Here is a 25362-nt window from a genome sequence, read left to right on the forward strand (position 1 = left end):
TTCTTTGGGATTGGGATGTAGACTGATCTTCTCCAATCCTCTGGCCACTCCTGAGTTTTCCAAACTTGCTGGCATATTGAGTGTAGCACCTTAACAGCATCATCTTTTAAAATTTTAAATAGTTCAGCTGGAATACCATCACTTCCACTGGCCTTGTTATTTGCAGTGCTTTCTAAGGCCCATTTGACTTCACTCTCCAGGATGTCTGGCTCAAGGTCAGCAACCACACTACCTGGGGTGTACGAGACATCCATATATTTCTGGTATAATTCCTCTGTGTATTCTTGCCACCTCTTCTTGATGTCTTCTGCTTCTGTTAGGTCCTTACCACTTTTGTCCTTTATTATGGTAATCTTTGTATGAAATGTTCCTTTCATATCTCCAATTTTCTTGAACAGATCTCTGGTTCTTCCCATTCTGTTGTTTTCCTCTATTTCTTTGCATTGCTCGTTTAATAAGGCCTTCATGTCTCTCCTTGCTATTTTTTGGAAATCTGCATTCAATTTCCTGTATCTTTCACTATCTCCCTCGCATTTTGCTTGCCTTCTCTCCCCCGCTATTTGTAAGGCCTCGTTGGACAGCCACTTTGCTTTCTTGCATTTCCTTTTCATTGGGATGGTTTTCATTGCTTCCTCCTGTATAATGTTGCAAGCCTCCATCCATATTTCTTCAGGCACTCTGTCCACCAAATCTAAATCCTTAAACCTGTTCCTCACTTCCACTGTGTATTCATAAGGGATTTGATTTAGATTGTATCTTAACGGCCCAGTGGTTTTTCCTACTTTTTTCAGTTTAAGCCTGAATTTTGCTATAAGAAGCTGATGATCTGAGCCACAGTCAGCTCCAGGTCTTGTTTTTGCTGACTGTATAGAGCTTCTCCATCTTTGGCTGCAGAGAATATAATCAATCTGATTTCGATGCTGCCCATCTGGTGATGTCCATGTGTAGAGTCGTCTCTTGTGTTGTTGGAAAAGATTGTTTGTGATAACCAGCTTGTTCTCTTGACAGAACTCTATTAGCCTTTGCCCTGCTTCGTTTTGATCTCCAAGGCCAAACTTGCCAGTTGTTCCATTTATCTCTTGATTCCCTACTTTAGCATTCCAATCCCCTATGATGAAAAGAACATCCTTCATTGGTGTCACTTCTATAAGGTGTTGCAAGTCTTCATAGAATTGGTCAGTTTTCAGCTCCAGTAGTTGGTGTATAAATTTGGATTACTGTGATGTTAAAAGGTCTGCCTTGGATTCGTATTGAGATCATTCTATCATTTTTGAGATTGCATCCCAGTACAGCTCTCGCCACTCTTTTGTTAACTATGAGGGCCACTCCTTTTCTTTTATGGGATTCTTGCCCACAGTAGTAGATATGATGGTCATCCGAACTGAATTCGCCCATTCCTGTCCATTTTAGTTCACTGATGCCCAGGATGTCAATATTTATTCTTGCCATCTCATTTTTGACCACATCCAACTTACCAAGGTTCATGGTTCTTATATTCCAGGTTCCTATGCAATATTTTTCTTTACAGCATTGGACTTTCCTTTCGCTTCCAGGCATATCCGCAACTGAGCGTCCTTTCGGCTTTGGCCCAGCTGCTTCATCAGCTCTGAATCTACTTGTACTTGTCCTCCGCTCTTCCCCAGTAGCATGTTGGACGCCTTCCGACCTGAGGGGCTCATCTTCCAGCGTCATAACTTTTATATGTCTGTTGTCTTTGTCCATGAAGTTTTCTTGGCAGGGATACTGGAGTGGCTTGCCGGTTCCTCCTCCAGGTGGATCACGTTTGGTCAAAACTCTCCACTATGACCTGTCCATTTTGGGTGCCCTGCTCAACATAGTTCATAGCTTCTCTGAGTTATTCAAGCCCCTTCGCCACAGCAAGGCAGTGATCCATGAAGGGGGGCCTACATGTAACTACCATCAATTCCACATCTGGGGAGCAGTACGTATAAGCTACTCTGCTGTTAATACACCAACCACTGTGTATATAAATTCAGATTCCTCCTCCCCTAGTCTTACCAAAATTACTGTTTCTATCAGAGCGATAAGTTACTTGGTTTGTCAGCTCCACTGCCGCATCTGGTATCGCTGAAAGTTTCCATAATAGGTTTCCGTAATAATTGCAAAACAGCTCTCACAAAGAGGCTTACTTACTGCCATCTGCAACTCTAGTTTGCCAAATTTATGGACGAGAGATCTGATGTTAGTCAGGAAGACACTTGGCAGTGCTGGTCTAGTGGGTTGTTTTCAAAGCCAAGTCAACAAACAAGCTCTGCACCCTCACCTTTGTTTTCGCTCCTTTCTCTTTCACTTCTGTTGGCACTTCCCCCTCCCGATGACAATCCATGGAGAACCTGGAGATCTCGCTATGCAATTTGGTATCCTGTGGGACTGCTGAAACCCTCTCGTTATCTCTAATTTCCTTGCAAGCCCAATGTTTACCAGTTCTATGCGTGAGTAGGTGAAGTCCGCTCCTCGCACCACATTGTGCAAACACATCCATACACATATTATTCCAAACAGCATACACCCTTCTCGGGGGCTCAAAGCCGCAGAGTGTGAACATGCCACCATCTTGTGCATACAGACATTCAGGATGTACCATGTACCATGAACTGCATAGTTACTATTTCATTGTTCTAGTGTGGTTATTTTGGTTCCTTAAGGCTCAGGCAGTAGAATGCTCTGCTCTGCTCCTGGTTTACAACTCTGTTTCTGACCAAAATCTGTAAGTAATGCATAATGATGTCTATTTTTGCCTTAATGGAGACTATAGTAGGGTAGGATTTCTTATCTTATATTGGGGGTGGATCTACACACAGGAAAAAAACCCACTATAAATAAGTCTGAAACAAGTCAGCTCCCCCAATATTTTTGGGCAGGGGGCAGCACCCCCTCCAATATTGAGGGGGCTATTACTTCCTGCCACTGCCAGGTGCCCTCTGCACGCCCCAGCCTCCGGCCATCAGCCTAGGAGCCAGGAGGTGACTGGGACAAGTGCAGAGGGCAATCTCTGCACTTGCTCCTCCCAGCCGCAGCCTGGGAGCCCAGGAGCCAAACTGCAGCTGGGACGAGTGAAACAAAGATAGCCCCCGCCCAGCGCACACCAGGCAGCATCACATGACCACACCCCCAATGTTGGGGGCAAGTCGGCACCCCTGCCTGGGATTCAAGTCACTGTTTTGCCCTATTCAGGCATTAAAAGCAACAGGATCAGGCCCCTTATTTTATAGTATGATTTTTGTCACTGTTGAGTGACATTTGCTTCAGCATATGCAACAATCCAGATCATTCTTTGTGAATGTGTCTATGTGCAAGAGAGGCCATACAAGCAAAGGCCAACCTTGCCATTCCAGCTCTATGCAAGAAGACCTGTTTATGGGAATGGCACCAATCCATCCCATCATTGTGGCCGCTTCATATTAAATCTGTATAGGAGGAAATGTGAAAACCCTCATTTGTGAAGTATGGTTGGCTTTTTCCTTTTTCCTTTGCATACGGAGATACATGTCAAAGTCCCAGTCACAGCACTCATAGAAAAAATAAAGAGCACTTCATACCAGACTTCACACATGCTACCTCTCAAGGTAGGGGGGAAATTGTGTTTCTAAAGCAGCTCTTGCAAACATTTCGAGTTTGTATGTAAAAGCTTCAAGCTTGCCACCCTGAAATATAATCAGTTTGCCATCTTTCTTTAATTCAGCACATAATCAAAAAAGCCCAGTGAAGGCACCAGAAATCAATACTTTGAAAGTTTCCTTTATAAAAGAGACATCAGGAACAAGAGCAAACAGAAACATGCAGATTAGACCTCTTACCTGCTAATCCAATTGTCAGTAGACCGTTAACTAGAAAGAAAAAGAGTAGCTATTAAGGATCCATTATTCCAAAATTATCAGAAGTACACTATAGTATTACTAAATTAGTATATAAACAAAATTATATAGTATATAAACATATATAAATATATGAATTTATATTATATTTATATTAATAAATATAATATATAAACAAAATTTATCATAAACAATTGGATAGAAATGAAGCTGGTGACATTACACACTATTGATTTCAATAGAAACTCATTATTAGTTTGCCTCCTTGATTTCAGTGCAAACTTATGTAAAGGATATATGTTCAATGTGTATAAAATGTTATGTGGTGGCTTGCATTTGCAGAGTGTCTGCTTTTTTCAGAGAACTGTAGCAAGTGCAAAAGGTACTTGTGCAGCTAAAGCTGCAAAATGTTACCTAATGAACTTGCTTATCCAAATGGCTCTCTGGGACCAGAGGGAGAATAGTACTTGGACTCTGCACGTGGTCCCACTACCCTAACACAACGCGTTCCTTGGAAATTGTTCATTAGTCGAGCATTCACACAAAGAGTCAACTATTTCTATGATTCCTATGGGAACATTTCTAATCCATGATTTGTCCAATCTCTCTCCTGCAGCCCTCCACAGTTTCTTCCTGAAATAGCTGCAGCCAACCAGCAAAAGAGAGATAAAGGAAAAGCTGATTTGTCGGATCTCTCTCCCAGCCCTACATGGTTTCTGCCCTAATATGGCTGCTGCGAACCAGCAAAGCTCAAGCAAGCAAGGAAGGAAGGAAGTGGGCAAACTGGCTGTTTGGATATCTAATTGTGCAAAGTGTATAGTGAGGTCGGGGCATGATTCTTTATCTTTGGATTAGTGAATTTTCACATAGCGAGCAAGCAGATTGAAGGACTTGCATGAATTAACAAGCAAGAACCTAAAAAAAGCTGAACTGCATTCCTAGTTGTTTAACAGTAATGTGTTGATTTGAATGTACAACTGTTTTTGCTAACAAGTCTAAAGACAGTTTACTCTGGAACTCTTTCTTGGTGTAGAGATCTCCTTGATTCTGACTCTGAACAAGGTCCCCAACTCATTAGGCCCCCTTCAGACATTGGGTACCACATACGCAGCAGCCTTGGGGCAGTGGGGCAGAGGGTCAGCCAAATCCCACCAATGGTGCCATCACCCACCAAGGAGAGCCAAGAATGCTGCCAGCTTGGAGCTCCCCACACCCAAGTGCTCAGGAAAATCTGTCAAAATCTTTCTACAATTTCTACTTTTAGTTAAGTATTTTTATTTACTTACTTGATTGAGGGGGGAGCTCTCCCCCCGCCCTGCCCTGGCTATACCCAGGCCTGAGTATGCTCCTTTTAAGACTTCCCTCTGCAGCAAGGTGGGTGGTGAAATATACTACTTTTGGGTGCTCCTGTTGGCCAATCAGGTTGTTGCATTCTAGGATCCTACCAGCCTATTTTTCTAGGATTCAAGCTCAGTACATAACAGAGGGGAAGTCAGATGAGGAGGGATTTAAGATTTAAGCTGGTGCTGAGACTCTTGCAATACTCTCCCTCCAGGGACCTGACAGTCCTGTATCTAGTCAGCATTTTCCTACACAACTGGACCTGCTTGTGCCCGTACACTCTGCACCATCCACCCTGTCCCTCTGGGAATCTCAAGCATGACTCAGAATCTGCTTGCCTGGAGGATTCCCAGCTGTTTCCATGCTTAATGGTGTACCACAAACACACACGTGGCTCCCTCTATGCTCTTGCTGCAATGCAGGTGGGAGCAATAAACAATGATTCCTGGCCTAACATTATATCCAAAAACATTTCAGTGATTTGTTTTGTTCCTAAAAAGCCACAAGGTAAAGCCAATGTTTGTTCTTGACTTCCCAACTGCAGTTTGCTTGAGTGAAATAAATTATGAGTTCCCAGCTCTGATGTAATATAAAGCCAAATATTTACTGTTGTGTGTGAATGGGACCAATAAGTTATCTGAAACTTTATTTTTAAAAAACATCTTGCCCTCACGCTCTCCGCCTTCAAATAAGACATGAAAAATATAAATTTAGGAAGCTGTTGTCTGCCTAGCTCAGTATGGTCTGCACTGAGGGGCGGCATCTCTCCAGCACTGCAAGCGACCATTTTCCCCAGCACTGCTTGGAGATGTCCAGGGTGGATCCAAAGGTTCCTCAGCATGCGAAGCACAGGGTCTTCCAAGGAGCTACAGCCCCTCCCGCTTCCCATAAGGAAAGGGCACTTCTGCCTGCCAGAAATATTTAGCTGTAACTGTATAACAAAAGCCATAGAACTTGTAATTTGATTTGGCATGGTGCGTTCAGGTCTCTAAGAAACACTTTCCCCTGGTTGGTGGTAGCAAAGTAGTACAGAAAGAGCCTGAAGGGAAACATTTTTTGGATCTGCTTAATAAAATCAGATAATAATCAGCATCAAGACCTTCAGATCTGTTAGAAATATTCCACTTGGAGCTTGTGACACCATAATGAGTCCCGGAGTTGACCAGAATGTTAAAAAAGGGAAAGCAAAGTTATTTCCTCAGCCCTAGGTATGATTTTCCAAAGCAGGTATGATTGTCCAAATATTCCAATGTAAATTGATTCCATTAAATTCAACTGAATTAAGTATCGCTAAAGATTAAAATGTAGTAACATGTGCTGGAAATTTCAGTAGCAATCTACTTGCTAAATGATCATAATAAAGTTCAAGCTTCTTAATTAAAGTGCTAATTTTAACAATAGCAATCTGAATTAACGTGCCAGATGTCTCTTTAATTGACACTGCTGCACGAGAGCATTTAACATCCCCCCTAAATAGGTAATGAAACTGAAGCAGATGCTCCTTACAGAAAGCTGAAGTCAAAGGAGTAGCACAATTTTAAGCAAGTAGGGGAAGCCCACAGCTGACAGGCAGCACACTTAAGGAGACACATCCGAGGTGTGGATGAGCCTCTTAAATAGGTTGACAGCTTCCTTTGAGCAGCAACCCCAATTCTGATGAGTCCAATTCTTAAGGCGATCCAGCCTGTTTCAGAGCCACTGGCCCAGTGGAGCAGAGGAAGTGGAAGTCCATGAACTTCATCTGACTGCACAAGGGCTGCCATCATGGGCTCCTCTGCTGCTGGGATTCCTGAGGAGGCAGGCATGTCAAACTGGCTCAAAGGGCACATTCTGCTCCAAGTCCGACAAATCTTCTGAATCCATGACCTGAGAACAAGGAGTCAGAGCCCTAGACATGACTCAGGGATGATAGGAGTTGTAGTCCAACTGTGATGGCCTGGGATTCCGATTCTGAGAGCGAACCGGAGGAATCCCAGCCGGCACAGGAGTCCCCGCCTCCAGGGCCGGCTGAACTGGGGCAAGGCCTAGATTCTGAGGAGCCTGCACCTGTGCCAGATCCTCAGGAGCAGGCACCAGGTGAATCCATTCTGGCCCCGGAGGTGCTTGAGGACTCAGTGTCTACAGGTGAGCTTCCCCCGGGACCCAGTAACCCTTCGGCCTCTCCTGAACTGCAGAGGCTTAGGGCAGAGAGGCGAAGGGAACTGGTTTCTCCCAGGAGGAGTGCTCGCCTTAAGGCCAGGAGAGGCGGGGCTTCTGGGGGCCGGGACCACCCCTGGCCTTAGAGAAGATAAAGGCCAGTCAGCCCGGTCCCAGGTTGCGGGAGCAACGTCGTCATTGAAGAGCTGTTTCGGCCAGCATCCAGTCCTGTTCCTCCAGTGTTCCTGTTCCCCGCCCGGCTCCCTGCTTCTGATCTTCGAGTGTTCCTGTCCCCGCCCGGCTCCCTGTTTCGGACCTTGCCTCGCACCTTGTGGACTATTACCAGGCTAGTGACTCAGGACTGAACTTTGACTACGTTAACAGTAACCTTCCCCCCGGGACCAGCACACCAACAATATGAGGAGGGCCACACAGGTTAACCACACCACCTCTAAATCTTGGCAGTCAGGAGCAGGGGATCCTATGCACACAGCTTGGCTTGATGTGGAAAACTAAACTGAGGTAAAAAGTAAAAGGTAAAGGACCCCGTACGGGTATGTCTAGTCAACGGCAATTATGGGGTGTGGTGCTCATCTCAATTTTCAGACCAAGGGAGCTGGCGTTTGTTCACAAACAGCTTTCTGGATCATGTGGCCAGCAGGTCTAAACCACCACTGGAGCACAGAGGACCGCGACAAAAGCCAGAGCGCACGGAAACACCATTTACCTTCCCACTGCAATGGTACTTATTTATCTACTTACACTGATGTGCTTTTGAACTGCTAGGTTGGCAGGAGCTGGGGGGAAACAACGGGAGCTCACCCCATCAAGCAGATTCAAACCACCAACCTTCTGATCAGCCAGCCCAAGAGGCTCAGTGGTTTAGACCACAGCGCCACCCGCGTCCCCTTACACTTCTTATCCCCTGCAAGGGAATAATAAGATGTGGGGATTGGACAGCCAGAGAGAGGCTGGTGAATGGAGCAGGGCCAGGGAATGGGAGGTGGAAATGAGAAAGCAAGATGAGGGCGGAAACAATGAGAAGATATTCTCAGGGGCGGAACCTGGGAGCATGTATGTGTAAACCAACAGAGAAATCAAGTAAATAAAGGTTTGGGGACAGGACACATCTTGTTGGAGGCAGAGCTGATGGCCCTTCTCCTTTATGCATCTGATGTGCTCATGAGATCTCCATAGCCCTTCTTCCCCTACTGCCCCCTTCCCAACATCAGGGAGGTGAAAAAGAAGGCCAGAACAACTTGTTACTCAGAAACGTTGCAGACTGAAACCAAATACACAATTTATCCTATTCAAAGTCAGGGGGAAGAAAAAATGGTGGATTGTCTGTCCATGTGTGATTTGTCTTGATAGCAGGTAGTTCCAGCATAATATAGCATTTTATTCAATGCACTTCATCCATTACCTTGGTAATTTTTACAAGAACCCAGTGAGCTAGATGTTCAGTATTCTCCTCACTGTGTGCAGAGCAGGTGAGGGATGGGGCAGAGAGAACAATGGCTTGCCTAAGGCCCCCTAAAGTTGGCCATACGTCAGGAAAATTCCTGACATGTCCTGGTTTTCTGGTGTAAAAATGGTGCTGAGGGATTTTTGTTGAATTGCCAAAATGTCAGGGAAGCCCCGACAAAAAAAGCAGTGGAAACAATTTTGGCGGTTTCAAAAACAACGACAACAACAACAAAACTCAACTTTGTCAGGAATTTTACCATTTGAAATATGGCAACCCTACCTAAGGAGATCTCAGTAGGAGTGGGTCAACTTTTCCATTCACAATTTCAGCCACTGTATGACCTGGCATAGGTCTTTGAGGAACATGAAGGAAATTTAAAAAGAATGGCAACTAGTGAGCCACATCACCAAGTGCCAGGGATTTGTGTATTAACAAATGGGTGTGTCACAAATGACTTGTACAGACACGCATGCCTTATCTTTGAAAAGTCATATAAACAAAGTCACATATACTACAATACTTCAGGTAATATTTGCCACATGTGCAGAAACTTCAAGTGTCCTGATTTAATTGGGACACCCCGAATTTACAGAAGCTGCCCTGGCTTCTGATACCAATCCGGAATGCCCCAATTTTCCCAGAGGCCACTCCAGGCCACACCACTTCTCCTGACGCAACACGGCCTGGCACAAGCTTCCTGGAGGATGCTCTAGGCCAGGCAGCCTCTACCGAAGCCACATGGCCTGGTGTGATCTGCTGGAGGCCACTCTAGGTTGCGCAGCGTCTCATGGAGGCCACTTCAGGAGGATGAAGACAGCAAAGGTAAGAGGAGGGAGGTAGGGAGGGCAGGCGAGGAAGTGGTCAGTGAAGATAGGTGGTGGTGGGTTGCCCTGAATTTTTGTCACAAAAGGTTGGAGGGTATACATGCGTGCTGCAGACCTGGTTAGTCCTGGAAATGGAAGCACTAAAAATAAAGTTAAAATCAAAGTCCTCATTTTTTTAAGAGGCACACAAACTAAAATAATTATGTCAACAAAACAAACACAATAAAAAAGATACCCATTTCTGTCTAGTTTGGAAGGTTCTTTTTTGTTCCATTACTCATTGCCCACTTTAGGAGCAAAGCAGCCTGCAGTGGGAAAATAGGGAGAACAATCATAACATGATGTGAAAAGAACAGAGGAAATGAGGTAAGTGAAGTTAACAGGGGAAACAAAAGCACTGCACAAAGCAAGGATGCATGTTGTAAACGGAAGCCCTCACAAATCTACGGGAGTGAAAAAAATGACTGGCACCAATAAGAGTAGCTAATGTGGGGAAACAAAAAGATGGATTAACAGGACAAATTGGGGCTGGGAAGCAAGCCTAGGATGTACTTCCTTGTCCATTCTCTCAGAAACAGAGCCCTGCCTGACTGTAAAAAGGCATTGCCGCTTGCCCACATTGGTTTGCCTGGATAGCTTCCAATATCTGGATCTATTTTTCCTAAGTGAAGATGCCAACAGCATTCCCATTGGGCATCAAGCTTTCCAAGCTGACCTGGGGGGGGGGGGGAGCATGCACTCTCGTCTTTAAAGAGGCTGATTTCAAAAATCTTAAAGAGCTACTGGGTGATATCCCATGGTCAGAAATACTCAAAGAGAATGTAGTCCAGGATAGATAGGAGTTTCTTAAATGTATAATATTGAAAGCATAAATGCAGACAATTCCAACAAAAAAGAAAAGTGAGGGGCACCCTTGAAAATTACATAAGCAGCTTACAGATGAACTGAAATTTAAGAAAGGCATATATAAGAAATGGAAGAAAGGGGAAATCACAAAGGAGGAATATACACAAGTAGCCAACAGTTGCAGGGTAAAGGTCAAGCAGGCTAAAGCGCAGAATGAGCTCAGGCTTGCAAAAGAGGTTAAAACTGATAAAAAATGTTTCTTCAGCTATGTTTGAAGCAAGAGAAAGAAAAAGCAAGTACAGTCATACCTTGGTTGTCGAACGCCTTGGTACTCAGACGTTTTGGCTCCCGAATGCCGCAAACCCAGAAGTGAGTGTTCCTATTTGTGAATGTTTTTTGGAAGCCGAATATCTGGTGTGGCTTCCGCAGCTTCCGACTGAGTTCAGGAAGCTCCTGCAGCCAATCAGAAGATGCGCCTTCGTTTTCTAATGTTTTCGGAAGTCAAACGGACTTCCGGAATGGATTCCGTTTGAAAACCAAGGTAAAACTGTAGGAGATTCCTTTGAATGGAGAAGATGGAGAAATGCTATTGGGTGATGGAGAGAAGGCAGAGCTGCTCACCACCTACTTTTCCCCCTGTCTTCACCCAAAAGCAAAGCAGTGCTCAACCTGGTAAAAACAACATACAGTGGTGCCTCGCAAGACGAAATTAATCCGTTCCGCGAGTCTCTTCGTCTTGCGGTTTTTTCGTCTTGCGAAGCACGGCTATTGGCGGCTTAGCGGCTATTAACGGCTTAGCGGCTATTAGCGGCTTAGCGGCTATTAGCAGCTTAGCGGCTATTAACGGCTTAGCGGCTTTAAGAAAAAGGAAACAAACTCACAAGAACTCGCAAGACGTTTCGTCTTGCGAAGCAAGCCCATAGGGAAATTCATCTTGCGGAACGACTCAAAAAACGGAAAACCCTTTCATCTAGCAAGTTTTTCGTCTTGCGAGGCATTCGTCTTGCGGGGCACCACTGTAAATGAAGCAAGGAGAGAGCTGCAGCTCAAGATAGGAAAAGGGGTGGCCTGAGAACACCAGGCTAGCTTAAATGAATTCAAATCTCCAGGGCAAATGATGTCCCCATCTTCAAAAGGGAAAAACAGAAGACCTAGGTAACTACATCAATTCCAGGAAAGTTCCTAGAACAGATAAATAAAGTCTGTGAGCACTTAGAAAAGGATGCTGTGATTACTACATGGGTTTCTCGAAAACAAGCCAAGCCAGGCGAATCTCTTTTTTCTTTTCAATGCAGTTACAAGCTTGGTGGATCGGCAGAATACTGTGGACTCAGTGTATCTTGATTTCAGTAAGGCTTCTGACAAACTCTCCCATGATATTTTTGTGAGGAAGCTGGTATGTGGTATGTGGGCTAAATGAGGTAACTGTAAGGTGGATTTGAAACTGGTTGGCTAGCCAAACCCAAAGACTACTCATTAATGGTTCCTTATCATCCTGGAAAAAAGTGACAAGTGGGGTCCCTGGGCCCGTTGTTGTTCAATGTCTTTATAAATGACTTGGGTGAAGGAACTGAGGAGATGCTTGTCACATTTGCAGATGACACCAAACTGGGAGGCATAGTGGTGAGAAAAATGCACTCTGCATCTGCTCAGGGATACTTTAGTCTATTAAAATGAGTCATTGGCACTGAGCCTGCTGAGCTGCAGCATAGTTTAAGCTACACTAAAAGCAATTCAATAATAATAATAATTCAAGACATATAATCCCTGACAAAATGGATACTGAATTCACTGTTCCAGTAAGAACACTAAACTGAAGAGAGCTAATTCAGCATCAATAGCAGTGCTTCATAATGTACTTTTAGGAATTCTTATAATGTGTGTTTCCTGTTCAGGTTTTCATAGAACACCACTCTTGGGTCAAGCAGACTTTGGCCTGTTCAAATTTATCAATGGCCTTCTGGGAGCGAGATGCTGCTCCTGTGTCCTTTAGAGAGAGAAATGCCTTGTAGGCTTGAGCTCACTCTACCCTGCAGGTATTTGGGTGCTGTTAATTGTACTCACAGCACACTTTGATCCATCCGGACTTTATAGGTTTGGGTCAGTAGCTGAAACCCCAGGGCCAAATCCAGCTCCTAAGAAGTACCCACTGGCCCCTAGCTGCCAAACCTAAGGTCAAGTGGTGGATGGAGGGTGCTGTGGCTTTGGCACGGGGGCTTGCTCACTTTCCATTTTTAGGAGGGCAACCTTCCCCAATCTGGTGTCTTCCAGATGTAAGAGACTACAATTTCCATAAGACCAAGGCAGAATGACCAAATAATTTGGAGGGAAAGGCTGGCACAGGTGATGGGGGCCAACCACAGACGCACACTCATTGCTCAAGGCAGCACTTTCACTAAACTCGTTGCCAAGCAAAATGACAGATGATCAGAATGGAGGTGAGAGGTGTGTGATGCTGCTTTGAGGCTGGAGACTGAGAACCCTATGAAACGCTGTCAACAATACAGTCCTACATGTTTGTTGTGTTGCTTGGTTAATTTTTGGGGGTGGGGGGTGTCACTCTACACAATACAGAGGAACAAACTTGGATTTCCTGTGTGTTCACTTTCCTGTGAGCTGCACCTAATTGTGTGTTTCTGGTGAGTATACCTGCATGATGCACATACTTCAGACACATTTGTCTCATTCATGTTGCATTTTGTAGGTTTGTGACTAAGATTTGTATTTATTTTTCGTGTATGAAATGGCCCAGGGTGAGGAAGAAATTGGCCAAGCACAACTGCTTTGCAATTATTCTTTTTAAACTATTCCTAGTCAAGGTTGGATCCCCCCCCCCCCAATGGATGGACACATTTGCATATGATTTTTGTGTGTGTGTTTTAAAAAGAAATGGCAAGGAAATATTAGCATTATTGTATATATGTCCAAACCAGCACAAATGTGTTTGCACCAATGAAAATTTGGTTTTTAATTTTTAATTTTATTTAGGTCTGCATCTCTAGTCATCAGTTGTGCAAGAGAGCAGCCAATGGAAGCGTTTAGGTGGAACAAAGATCTCTCACTAATTGATAATAGAGGAGAGAGAAGAGAAGAGAAGATTTTATTTTTTTTAAAAGAAACAGGATTGGACAGTCTTGGTTCCCAAGAGATACTTATCTCACTTGTGGAGCAGATGTTTGCTTTCAAAGGAAGCCGGGGGGGGGGGGGAGAGAGAGAGGAAGGGGAAAGAGTTGGAAGCAAATCCCTGCCCTTAGAGAGATGACCCGCCATGAAGACAAATAAAGCACTTCTTCTGGCTTTCATTAGGATTTATTTACTATGAAAAAAGCCAAGTCAAAAACAGCCACCAGTGACCAGCTTGCCTACGAAAATAGATGCAGAAATAATTATGAAGGCAATTGGACAAGTTTCTAATTTAAAGGTAGCTAGAATTCATAAGAATAATTACAGTGGTACCTCGGGTTACATACGCTTCAGGTTACAGACTCCGCTAACCCAGAAATATTACCTCGAGTTAAGAACTTTGCTTCAGGATGGGAACAGAAATCGTGCAGCGGTGGCGCAGTGGCAGCAGGAGGCTCCATCAGCTAAAGTGGTGCTTCAGGTTAAGAACAGTTTCAGGTTAAGAACAGACCTCCAGAACAAATTAAGTTCTTAACCCGAGGTACCACTGTATGTTTCAGCTAACCCAGATGATAAAACAACCAGAACTTGTACTCAGCTTCCACCCAAAGGAGCCATTCCACATTACAGTTGGGCGGGGGGCATTTAAAGCAAGACATTAAAACACACAGCTAAATGTAATGTGTAAATATTACAGAAACAAATGTCATGGAGCGGCAATAAGTGCCACCATCCTGCTTAGGGTTCACACCCGGGCCAACCTAAGTTTGTCTTTCTGCAATGTTTAAAATGGCCCTAAATAGGCAGCCCTGCACACACACACACACCCTTTACCAATTCCCAAGTCTGGCACAAGATTAAATGAGATAAACATTGTAAAGCCCTTTGGGGGGGGGGGGAAGGCTTAAGATGTCTGCAGTGTGTGACTTCTGGTGCTAACTGCCATAGTGGAGGCACACCCGCATTTGCGGGGATCGCTTCACTGAGTATAAACAAGGATGATTGAGGGTAATTGTGCTTGCAAGCCTTCCCCAGGGTTGGGGGGGAGCTACACTCGCAGTTCACCTGATACCTGGCTCTCAGTTCCAAACGCAATCCAGGAGGCAGGAGGTGCTGAGTTCAAGCGCTTTGCCTATCGGTAACCTTCCGACTCAGCCACTACAAGCAGAAGTTCTTCTGTAGTTTAAGATTTTCACTGATTTGGAGTTAATCTACAGGCATGTTCTGGACCAAGGAGATAAGATAAACTGCTAAATAAATCAGCCACGGAGTGATAATGATTTGATTTGGAGAAAGGACTTTCTTTGGAGCATGTGAGTTTTGACTGGGGGTGGGCCTTCACTTTTTCTTTATATATACAACATGGTTGCAGCTTCAATGATTTGGCAACCCTCCCTGAATGTTAATTCTTTGTGAGAATATTGATATGATTGATTGCACCAAATTTCCACTGGAACGCAATTAAAGTTAAGGCCCTTTGATCTACCGTAACCCTGGCGGGGCATGCAAAAGTTCTAGAGACCTGAGTCCTCTCCCAATACCAGCTTTCTGCTTTTGCAGTGAGTCCGCCTACAAACATCCCACTCTTGGAGAATGCAGGCTGCTAGAAACATTGCCAACAGAAGCAATTCGAGAAAAAGCTGGAGAAGAGTGGGGGTGCATTGTATTTCTCGAAATACTTTATTCTTGTTCTTCTAGCATGTAAGAAAACCATTTCCTATTCACCTCCATGCTGAGGTGCCAGCTTAAATAAAACAGGGGATGCAGGTAAGCCTCGCCCCACATAACTGATCACAAGACACACCCTTTGAATGGCAATGCCCAACAACGGGGGGGGCTGGCCCCCTCAAATATTTTATGGGGGAAGCGAAGAGACCTTGATCCCTAGGAGTTGGCTCCTATGCCCATGGAATTGCCTTGTTTCTTCAAACAAGATCAGAACATTCCCAGAGAGGAATTTTAAAGTACCCACAAGAAGACTTCAGCAAACTCTTTGTTTTTCTTCGTTAGCAGGACTCCTGGAGAAGCCGTGCAATTCTGGGGAGAAGGGGAGGGATATTAACCATGAAATCGGCTACAAAAGAGAACCAGCATACCTTTCATTGACAGGATGGCTGAAATGAATAGCAGCAGCATGTACTTACCCCACAGCGCAAAGAGAAGATGTTGCACCAGCCATAAAGCATGAATCTCCATCCTGAATATTTCAAGAGCAATAAGCGCAGCCCGCAATTCTGGGGAGAAGCAGCACACATTGGGGATGAAAAGAGGCGGTTCTGGAGCAGCCCTCAATTCCTTTTACCAAGCCCCTTTTCTCACAGGGAGTCTGTTCTTCCTTCCACAACAATCAAGTCCCGAGAAGCAACTTGGTGTTGGCAGCAGCTGGGCGAGGAGAGGGGGATCTTCCTTGCATAAAATCCCACCCTTCTGCTCCTCCCATCACCGAGATGGCAGCAGCAGCAGCAGGAGCCACTGCCCACCGTCTGCTCGCAATGGCTTTTCCTCGCTGCTTTCTCCTCCCCCAGCCCCCAGGCTGCTTTAGCGGGAGAAGGATGAGGATGTCGCAGCTATTCTAGGATCCTCAGGGGAAAGGAAAGTGCAGCTGGAAGCGGACCTCCCAGGCACAACCAGGAGAGATGTCCGCTCACAGGATGCGGAGATCGATCGATCTATCTATCTATCTATCTATCTATCTATCTATCTATCATCTACACATGCAGCCAGAAAAGGACAGCAGGAGGAAAAAGAGAGCTGGGTGGCTCTTCCCTGTGAAGGGGTTTGTGCTCTCTCTCTCTCTCTCTTGGGCAAAGTGGAGGGCAGCTGCAGTCGTCACAAGATAGCTCTCCGACAACTTTGTCATCTCAGGTGTGAGATGAACTTATCTCAATGTAGCTTGCCAGAGGACGAGGGTGGAGGTCTTCTGACATCGTGATTTATCACTGTGGGATGAGCTGGTATGCTAACACCTGTTTGCAACAAACCTGTTAGGGGCATTAAAGAATCAACTTCAAGGAGCATTTAAAATACTGTAGAGGGGTTGTTGTTGTTTTAAAAAGGGCTTGTCAGCACATTGATGAACAACACATATTGAGTAAAGGACTGTGCTTTTAAAAAATAGTTTCAGTCCAGTGACTAATATTTGGGCAGGGGTCAGAGGTGCCAAGGAAAGCAATTTCCTGTGGATTTAAGAGCTGCGGTGAACATGATACAGAGACTTTGATTTCTGCAAGGGGCTTGCACTACCCCAGTATAATTTTTTTATTTCTTTGAATAGCTGAGATCTTGCCAGAAAACTGCCTTTCAAATTTCCGTTCTCTCCCTGTGGTTTTCCATTACAAGGGCTGTTGTTGATCTGTTTTTTTAAAATGTACATGTTTGCAGTTTGGGTGAGGTTTGTATATGTTTTCATTGATGCGCCTTTTAAGACTGTTACATTTTCCACCATTGTTGTGCTATGAGAACTTCAGAGGGGGCAGTGCTTACTCAGGTTTAGTTTCGTCTGCAAATAAATTGCTGGAGGCGTGTGGTGTTTTGCAGTGTTTGAGCTTATTTACAAATATACAGGCTGCACATAGGTGGCAGTGCTCTAAGGCAGTGTTTCCCAACCTTGGGCCTCCAGCTGTTTTTGAACTACAATTCCCATCATCCCTGACCACTGGTCTTGCTAGCTAGGGATGATGGGAGTTGTAGTCCAAAAACAGCTGGAGGCCCAAGGTTGGGAAACACTGCTCTAAGGTACACTCATGTCCATTGCCCCACATCAGGAAACTTCCCAGCATTAACCACACAGTAAGTTGGTCAGCCAGAGTCCTCATTAATTGAATCTGCCTTGCAGTGGACATTTGGAGAGAACAAAGGCAAGGGATCGCAACTGTGATTTTAATAACTGGACTCCCTGACTGGCCACACCACTAACCACACTTGTCTCAAAGGTGGTTGAATGAGCACCAGCCTACCACCAGCCTGAGCCCCATGTCCCCACCAGCTGTGAGCTGCAACGCAAGCAGCTGCACCTGGCTGAGCACCCCGTGGCCAGGCCAGCACCCTGCTGCAGCTGCAGAGAACCACTGGTATGCCACTTTCCCTTTGTTTTATTTTATTTGAAATGGAGCAGCTGCCACACTTCAAACAAAAGAGAAAGTAATGGCGGCAGCTACCCAGCCCCGGCTGCCAGCACCTAGCAGTTGGGAGCATCAGAGCATGCAAGGCCTGCCTAAGGCTGAGGCTGAACGTGTGGAGAGATACCTTACCTGCTCCTGCCCAAAGTCTCACCCAGTCATGTGTCATGATTGTTGCTGAGACGTGTGGGACTTTGCCAAAGGGTTGGTGACATCTTGTGAAACTTTGGCAAAGCCTCATGGGATTTGGGCCAGCTTCTCTGAGGTGCCTGTGGCAAGTAGCAGCTGCCAAGGGGGCTGGCCCTAGGAGATTTTTTAAATATATGACACTATTGCATTACTCCTGAAAGAAGAACAAAGGATAATTATTTGCTTCTGGGCAGTCTACTGTAGATCCCAAGTAAGAGGTAGAAGTGCTGGAGAGAGAATTTCCTTGAGAAGGAAGCCCTCACTGGCAGGGTCATCCCTGACTGAAAGTTCATGGTGGTGAGTGCAGAGTTTAAGGTGGTTGTTTTTGACCTGGCTTCCCTGGCAGAGGAAACAGGCAATGGGCTGGTAGTGAGGGAGAGCATCCCTATTGGGGCACTGCAGAAAGGGACTTTTGCCATTGTTATGAAAGAATTATATTAGGAAAGCGGGTGATACAGCTCCCATTCTGAGCCTCCAGAAAATGAACAGGGTGCTGGATGTGACATCAGTTGTCCACCATCCACACCAAATTGCCTATTAATTTTAAATAGCCACCAACCCTGTGGTTCTACTGAGAGATATACTTCTCCTCTGGCAGAATAGGAGGATCCTGGCAACTGTTGTAACCATAACTGGTATACACTTCAGGACAAGCTGAAGATGGGGAACGGGAGGTTAGGGACTTAGGGGGTACTCATGGGACATCAGATGACATTGAACGGACAGCTGACGTTCAGTGGGTCTAGGAGGAGTGGTGACATATTAGAACCAGAGGTCCCCCTGTCCCCACAGAGACAGCGGACTTTGAGGTTGGGGGAACAGTGGGACTTGCACCCCAGGCAACTGAGGCAGGCAAGAGAATGCAGCTCGGCTCACTAGTGACCAGGTGGAGATCATGGGGATTTTTGGGTCTGGGAGGAGGTTGTGGTCATTTAGTTGGATAAGGCTAAGGGCAGGTGAGGATCACATGCCTTTGCAAGTGGGGAGGCATAGCTGCTCAGCTGGAGCAAACCCAGAAACGTCCATCCAGATTGGAAGGATAAATGAGAAGCAAGCCAGAGACTCTGGGTCTGCGCAGCTTTCTCCGTTGATGGACCATGACTTGGCTGCTTTGGGGAACTCCACTGGACGATGACTTTGGGACTGACCACAGGTGTTCCAACCCTGGACCTTCTGCAGAGGTGCGATCCTGACCTTACAGTTTGACTTCAGACCTTGCTTGTTGTATTGGGCCTGGACTGTCTGACCACTCTCTGGTGTTGCTCTTGGGACCATGTGCTCTATCAGGACTTGCCTCAGGGTACACCAGGGTTCAGGACATCCTTCTTCTTAATCTTGGTGCATCATCCTTTCCAGTGCTAAAGGATTAAAATGTGTTTGCTCCTTCCCCTCTTTTGTCTAATTAAAATGAAATATAAAAAATCCCAGTGTACATGTGAACAGGGACTGTTTCTTCAGTCCCAAAAAATCAATGGAAGAAAGCTTAATAACCATAGGAGCCAACTCCTAGGGGCCAAGGCTCCTTCGGACCCCACATAAAAAATTTGAGGGGGCTCCCCCCCCCCCCCCCCGTTGATGGGCATTGCCCTTCAAGTAGTGTGTGCACACCATGTTTTGTGATTGATTATGCAGGGCAGGGATTACCTGTCCCCCAATATTTTATTCAACTTAGAACCTGTTACAGAAATTACCGGGGGGTGGGGGGGGCACATCTTTAAAGTTAAATATTACAAATATTATGCCTGAATGTATCCTTTCAACTTGACAGCTCAGGGAAGTTACCTAGCTTTAAAAATAATATAAAATATCTCCTTTCCCAGTTTCGTTCTTTCCAAAGCTATTTTCCCCTTGAAAAAGGACTCCAGGAAGTTCCCAGAGGTGACAATTGCTGGGCTTATTGTTAGCCAAAGGAAGCCAAATCTCATCACCTGACTCGCCTCAGGCTCCAGACAGGCAAAGGAACTTCTATTGTACTTTTGGGTGGTGGGTACTGAAGACATATTTGTCTATGCTCATCTTATACCTGAGTCTTGCCCTGCCATGTCTGCTTATGCTAATCTGGTACCAAGGACTTGTCTGGACATGTTTGCCAAGGTTAAGCCCTCCCCTTTTGTGACATGTCAGTGATGTAGCAATGATGCTGTACGAACTGTATTCTGGGATATGGTGGGAAAGTTTTAAAAGTCTTTGTCACCCCATCCTCGGGGTTCAAATTTGCTCTTTGAACCTATTGCACAATAAACTCTGGTCTACAGCCATTTGCTCCGGTTGGTGGCTGGAATCCTTCCTTTATTCCGCAGGGACCTGTGGGCTCTGCCCAATGAGCTGGGTGACTGAGCAGCCTCGCACCTAGATTTTTCCGTAACAAACCCCTGTTAATAACTAATATTTAAGACAGAAATATTTAGATGTGATGCAACCATGCGGTTCTTACCCAATATTTTGACACCCAGTTACTGTATTTTTTGCTCTATTGGACGCACCGGACCATAGGAGGGGGAGAACAGGGGGAAAAATTTTTTTTTCTTGTTCTCCCCCTCTAAGTCAAGGTGCATTCTGTGCGTTCAAGGTGCGCTCACCCAAAGCCTCCGGAGCCCAGCAGGAGTTCCCGCTGGGCTCTGGAGGCTTTGGGTTCCCTTCCACCTGCTCTTTGGGGCTGGTGGGGGGAGCGTTGCTTTCCCCCACCGCCAGCCCCAAAGACCAGGTTGGGGAACAGCGGGAAGGCGGTGCTCCGCCTCCCCGCTGTCCCCTCAGCTTGTGGGGCTGGCGGTGGGGAGAAGCGCTGCTTTCCCCACTGCCAGCCTCCAAACCAGGTCGGGTTTGGAGGCTGGCAGATATCTGCCCGACGTGCCCCAGGCTTCGGGATGCAGGCTGCTATCTGCAAGCCTGGGGAGCCTACGGGCACTCCCGCCAAGCTCCCAAGTCTTGCGGATAGCTTCCTGAAGCCTGGAGAGCGAGAGGGGTCGGTGCATACCGACCCCTCTCGCTCTCCAGGCTTCAGCAAAAGCCTGCATTCGCTCCATAGGACGCACACACATTTCCCCTTCATTTTTGGAGGGGAATAAGTGCGTCCTATAGAGCGAAAAATACGGTATGCTTTTTCACCATAATCTGTAGCTCTGTCAAAATCTCTTCCAAGAGAAGCTCTAAAGCAGGCATGTCCAACTGCCAGCAGCCTGCAATCTACTAAAGGTAAAGGTAAAGGTACCCCTGCCCGTACGGGCCAGTCTTGCCAGACTCTAGGGTTGTGCGCTCATCTCACTCTATAGGCCGGGAGCCAGCGCTGTCCGCAGACACTTCCGGGTCACGTGGCCAGCGTGACAAGCTGCAATTGGCGAGCCAGCGCAGCACACGGAACGGCGTTTACCTTCCCGCTGGTAAGCGGTCCCTATTTATCTACTTGCACCCGAAGGTGCTTTCGAACTGCTAGGTTGGCAGGCGCTGGGACCGAACGACAGGAGCGCACCCCGCCATGGGGATTCGAACCGCCGACCTTTCGATCGGCAAGTCCTAGGCGCTGAGGCTTTAACCCACAGCGCCACCCATGTCCCTCAATCTACTATCGAGTATCAAAAACTGGCAGTGATCTACCACACTCTCCCATTGTCATTCTTCAACTTAAACATATCATATTTGGCTGGGTATGCCCAGCCAGATGGGCGGGGTATAAATAATAAATTATTATGATGAGAAAAATAATAATAAATCATTACCCCCACATTAGCCCCCTCCCAGGGCCCTTGGCGCAGGCGGGAAGTCTACACACCCCGAAATGTCCAATCCCCCCTTTACCAGACGAAGAGTTCCGTGGGGAGGGGGACAGTGGCTTACTTTCGAGTAACACAGCTAGGCTGGACCTCAAAAGGTGGGGAAAGAACTAGGAGGAAGAGGGCATTTTCTTTCCACAGCAACTTGAGGGAGGGGGGGAAGCATCATTGTCTATCTCACGCTGCAGCCCCTGTATAGCCCGTGCGCCTCAACTTCACCTCCCAATAGTGCCTGCCCCCCCCCACATCAAAGAGAGCCGCGCAGCTGATCCTGATCCCTCCTTCTTCCCACACGGCTCCTCCCCGCACCTCCCTCCGTCTCCAGCAGCCACCCCCTTCCACGATAGGAAAGCCACACTAAGCCCGCCTCCCCTCTTCCAGAATAAAAATTATTTTCAAGACAATCCATCCCTGCCCCCCACCCAGGCCAAGATGTGTATCTGACCTCTGAAAAGCACAATTTGCAGTTTTCCCTTCTCCTGAAAATAAGCAGGAGGAGGATCACATCACCATCACGAAGACAGTTGCCTGTCATCAATGCTCCAACGCTGCCTTAGGCTTCTCCAGGCTTTTGCCATTGGTAATGGCTATACTCTCTTTCATGCATTTGGTAGTGCTTCCCCTGCACTGCTCACAAGACATAAAGGTTTCGTCAAAAGCCGCAGCAGTTGTCACTCTGGGGCCTTGGGGGAGGGGGCAGAGCTGCCAGAAAATCTCTTACACAGAGGCTGGCAATAGCCAGGTCAGTGTCTTTGTCAATCCAGTCTTGCGTGGTCCTTCCAATTATTTCTTACACACTGATGTGTGTTTGGAAATATGCATTGGTACAAGTATTTGAAAGATTCCTAACGGCCCATAAGAAGGCCTAAAGTCTATGGGTTACCTTTACAGTTGGTTGAAACTCTATAACGTTTAAGGGAAGGGGAGGCCAGAGTATTGACTGGATTTTTTGATATATTTTTTTAATACACTTTGTATTACTGTCAGGAGTGAGCTGGTAATAAATCACAGTGTGCAAGCTGGAGTTAACTCTTTGTGAGCTAGAACACAATCTGCACAGACTTGGCAGGGTGCCAGGCCTAATGATTACAGCACCTCATTCCTGGTAGCTTTTGCCCCATGGATCAGTTGCCAAGACTGAAAGTCCTGGCCTCCTCACAGCCACCTAAGTGCCCTCCTCTCCATGGCTTTTTGCAAGCAATCAGAGACTGTGCCACACTAAAGACCCGATTCCTTCTCTGTAAAGTGCAGTGATCAATTGAATATATATGAAGTGAAACAACATTTTGGTATCCCAGTTCCAAACTGTACATACCAGAGATAAAGGTAAAGGACCTCTGGATGATTAAGTCCCATTGAATTTGACTATGGGGTGCGGTGCTCATCTCACTTTTCAGGCCGAGGGAGCAGGCATTTGTCCTCAGACAGCTTTTCCAGGTTATGCAGCCAGCATGACTATACTGCTTGTGGCACAACGGAACACTGTGATGAAAGTCAGAGCGCACAGAAACACTGTTTACCTTCCCTGAACGAGCACCCTGATCCTGCTAAGCCTGATGTGTGTGACCCAGGACTGCATCCAGGAGTGCTAACTTGAATAAAATATTGGGGGGTCCAGGTAAGCCCTGGCCTGCATAATCAATCACATGACACAACACACACACACACACACATACTATTTGAATGGCAGTGACCATCGACTTGGGAGGTGGGGCTCAGCCCCTAGGAATTGGCTCCTATGACTGTGTCCATCCACTGGATTTCAGCAGACCTAGTAACATATTGGCTCACACTGGTAGCACGAGATTCTCCTCCTCTTCCACTAGCTGTGGCCCTCCCTTTTGTCCCAAAAGAGGTCAATATAGAAGCCTTAATCCAACACTTTCACACATTGTCCTATAGAGGTGTGGGATATATTTCTTATACTATAAAAGATCACCTTCCCACCCTCGCCCTGAAAGTTGTTTTCTTATATTCCACAATTTCAAGCTCAGTATAAATGAACAATATTCTTTCCAAAGTGGCAGTGCTGTAGTAGGAGGGGGGCGTGGCCCTGCGTGCAATTTTTGAGGGGCCACAACCAAAGACTCCTACAGCAGGCTCCCAACCCAGGGGCGGAGGCCGCCTCTGCAGGGAAGCTGTGCCCCTTCCTCGTGCCTGGCTGCAGTTCTGCTCCCAGGTGCGCCCTGGGTTCGCTTTATGAAAGGAGCTACAGCAGGAGCTTTATGAAAGGAGCTACACTATTCCCCCCTCCCTGTGCCCCTGCCCCAGGCAGCGTTTCCTTACACTCCACTACAGCAAAGTGGGACTGTCTTCCTACTTGTGGAAACTGGACTTCTACACCTTAACCTCCCATGGTAACCTTGGCAACTCCTGTTGTGTGGACACCCAATAACACATTTGATGTGTTGGTGACCAACAATCAACACCTTTGTCTGTCAATGGCCAGTCCCCAAACTAGGCGAGCTGCCTGGGCTTGTGATCCTAAACTTTAATGCAACTGCACTTGGCATACTTTTAACCAAACTTTGCTTAACCCATGAATTTATGAGTTTGATCCAATTCTAACCCTCAACTTTACCTAGACCTGCTAATATTGGAGGGCAATTGTTTACATGACCTGGATTAACATCTAAGGGATGGGAAGGAAAAGGGAGCCTATTCTGGTTCCTAGCCATCTTGTGCATACAAGTATTGCAGAAAAGGCAGTCCTCCATTAGATGTAGCTCCCAGAAGCCAAAACAAGTGGGAGACATAGTCCCCCAACTATTTTTCAGTCCAACATGGAACACAACATTCAAGATGCTACTATTCTTTATTTGTAATACTATCAGTGGGCTTGTTCCTTTCTGGCAGTTTGACCAACTGTGTTAAACTGAAAGGTAACTGACATTCTTTTAGTGCACATTTATTACTAATGCAGGAAAAAAGAAAAATGCTTCCACCTTGTGGAGTGACACATTATAGCATCTGTTTAGTTCATTATGGGAGCCAATTCATTTTGTGCATTCTTAGCAGCAGAGGAATCTTTGGGCATTTTCCACATACATGTCATGACCCTTGGACCTGATCTTTCTAAGGGTAACACCTATTTCCTCAAGGAGAAAGTCCTACCTACTAGTATGAAACAGACATACTAGACAGCAGGGCTTTTTTCTAGGGGAAAAAAGGTGCAGGAACTCATCGCAAGCAGACCTTTGTACTAGGAGTCCAGGGGACTGCCCATTTACCATACATGCATCAGCTCTGCCAGTGCACAGAGCAGCCCTGCCTCTCTGGCTTGCACACACAAGCAGGAGGGACAGGGTGTTTTGCAGGGCAGATGCGCAGGGAGGCTGAAGAGCCTCATCAAAGCTCCACTGCACCTCTGGCTCACAAGAACACCCTCTCTGGAGTCCAGAGGATGTCCCCTTTGCACTCCAGGGAGGGTCTTCTTGTGAACCAGAGGTGCAGCGGGCAAGTTTATGCCGGAACAGCGTTCCAGAGAGTTCTGACTCCAAAAAAGCCCTGCTAGGCAGAAAGGTTAGCATCAACATTAGCGTCATTTTCCAGCCCTGCTTCTTGCTGACTCATGAATCATGCAGTGCATTCACCCAACCTGTAGTTATGGAACTTAGCTGAGAGTCCTGGAAGACCTGCTTCCTGCCTTGCAGGTCTTTTCCCACCTGGCCTGGCCTTGAACAGACTTTTAGCCTGGGGTGTTGCTTAGTGGGC

At 46.3% G+C, this 25362-nt stretch overlaps 1 protein-coding gene across 2 annotated transcripts in view; it reads right to left on the reverse strand.

Annotated features, from left to right (window-relative positions):
- RAMP3 (receptor activity modifying protein 3) overlaps positions 1–20443 on the reverse strand; it is a 76021-nt gene extending 55578 nt beyond the window's left edge. The window contains exons 1-3 of one of the 2 annotated variants that reach the window (XM_077928132.1): positions 19905–20379; positions 15719–15808; positions 3819–3848 (exon numbers count right to left, since the gene is read on the reverse strand). In XM_077928132.1, coding sequence (XP_077784258.1) covers positions 3819–3848; positions 15719–15808; positions 19905–19923 — 139 coding nt within the window. In that variant the 5' untranslated portion in view covers positions 19924–20379. Of the gene's footprint in view, positions 1–3818; positions 3849–15718; positions 15809–19904 lie in introns of both variants that reach the window. The other variant, XM_077928133.1, reaches the window with a different exon arrangement.
- Between the last annotated feature and the right edge of the window lie 4919 nt (positions 20444–25362).

Source organism: Podarcis muralis, chromosome 5 (genome assembly GCF_964188315.1).
Source record: "Podarcis muralis chromosome 5, rPodMur119.hap1.1, whole genome shotgun sequence".
In the NCBI taxonomy this organism is placed as follows: Eukaryota; Metazoa; Chordata; class Lepidosauria; order Squamata; family Lacertidae; genus Podarcis; species Podarcis muralis.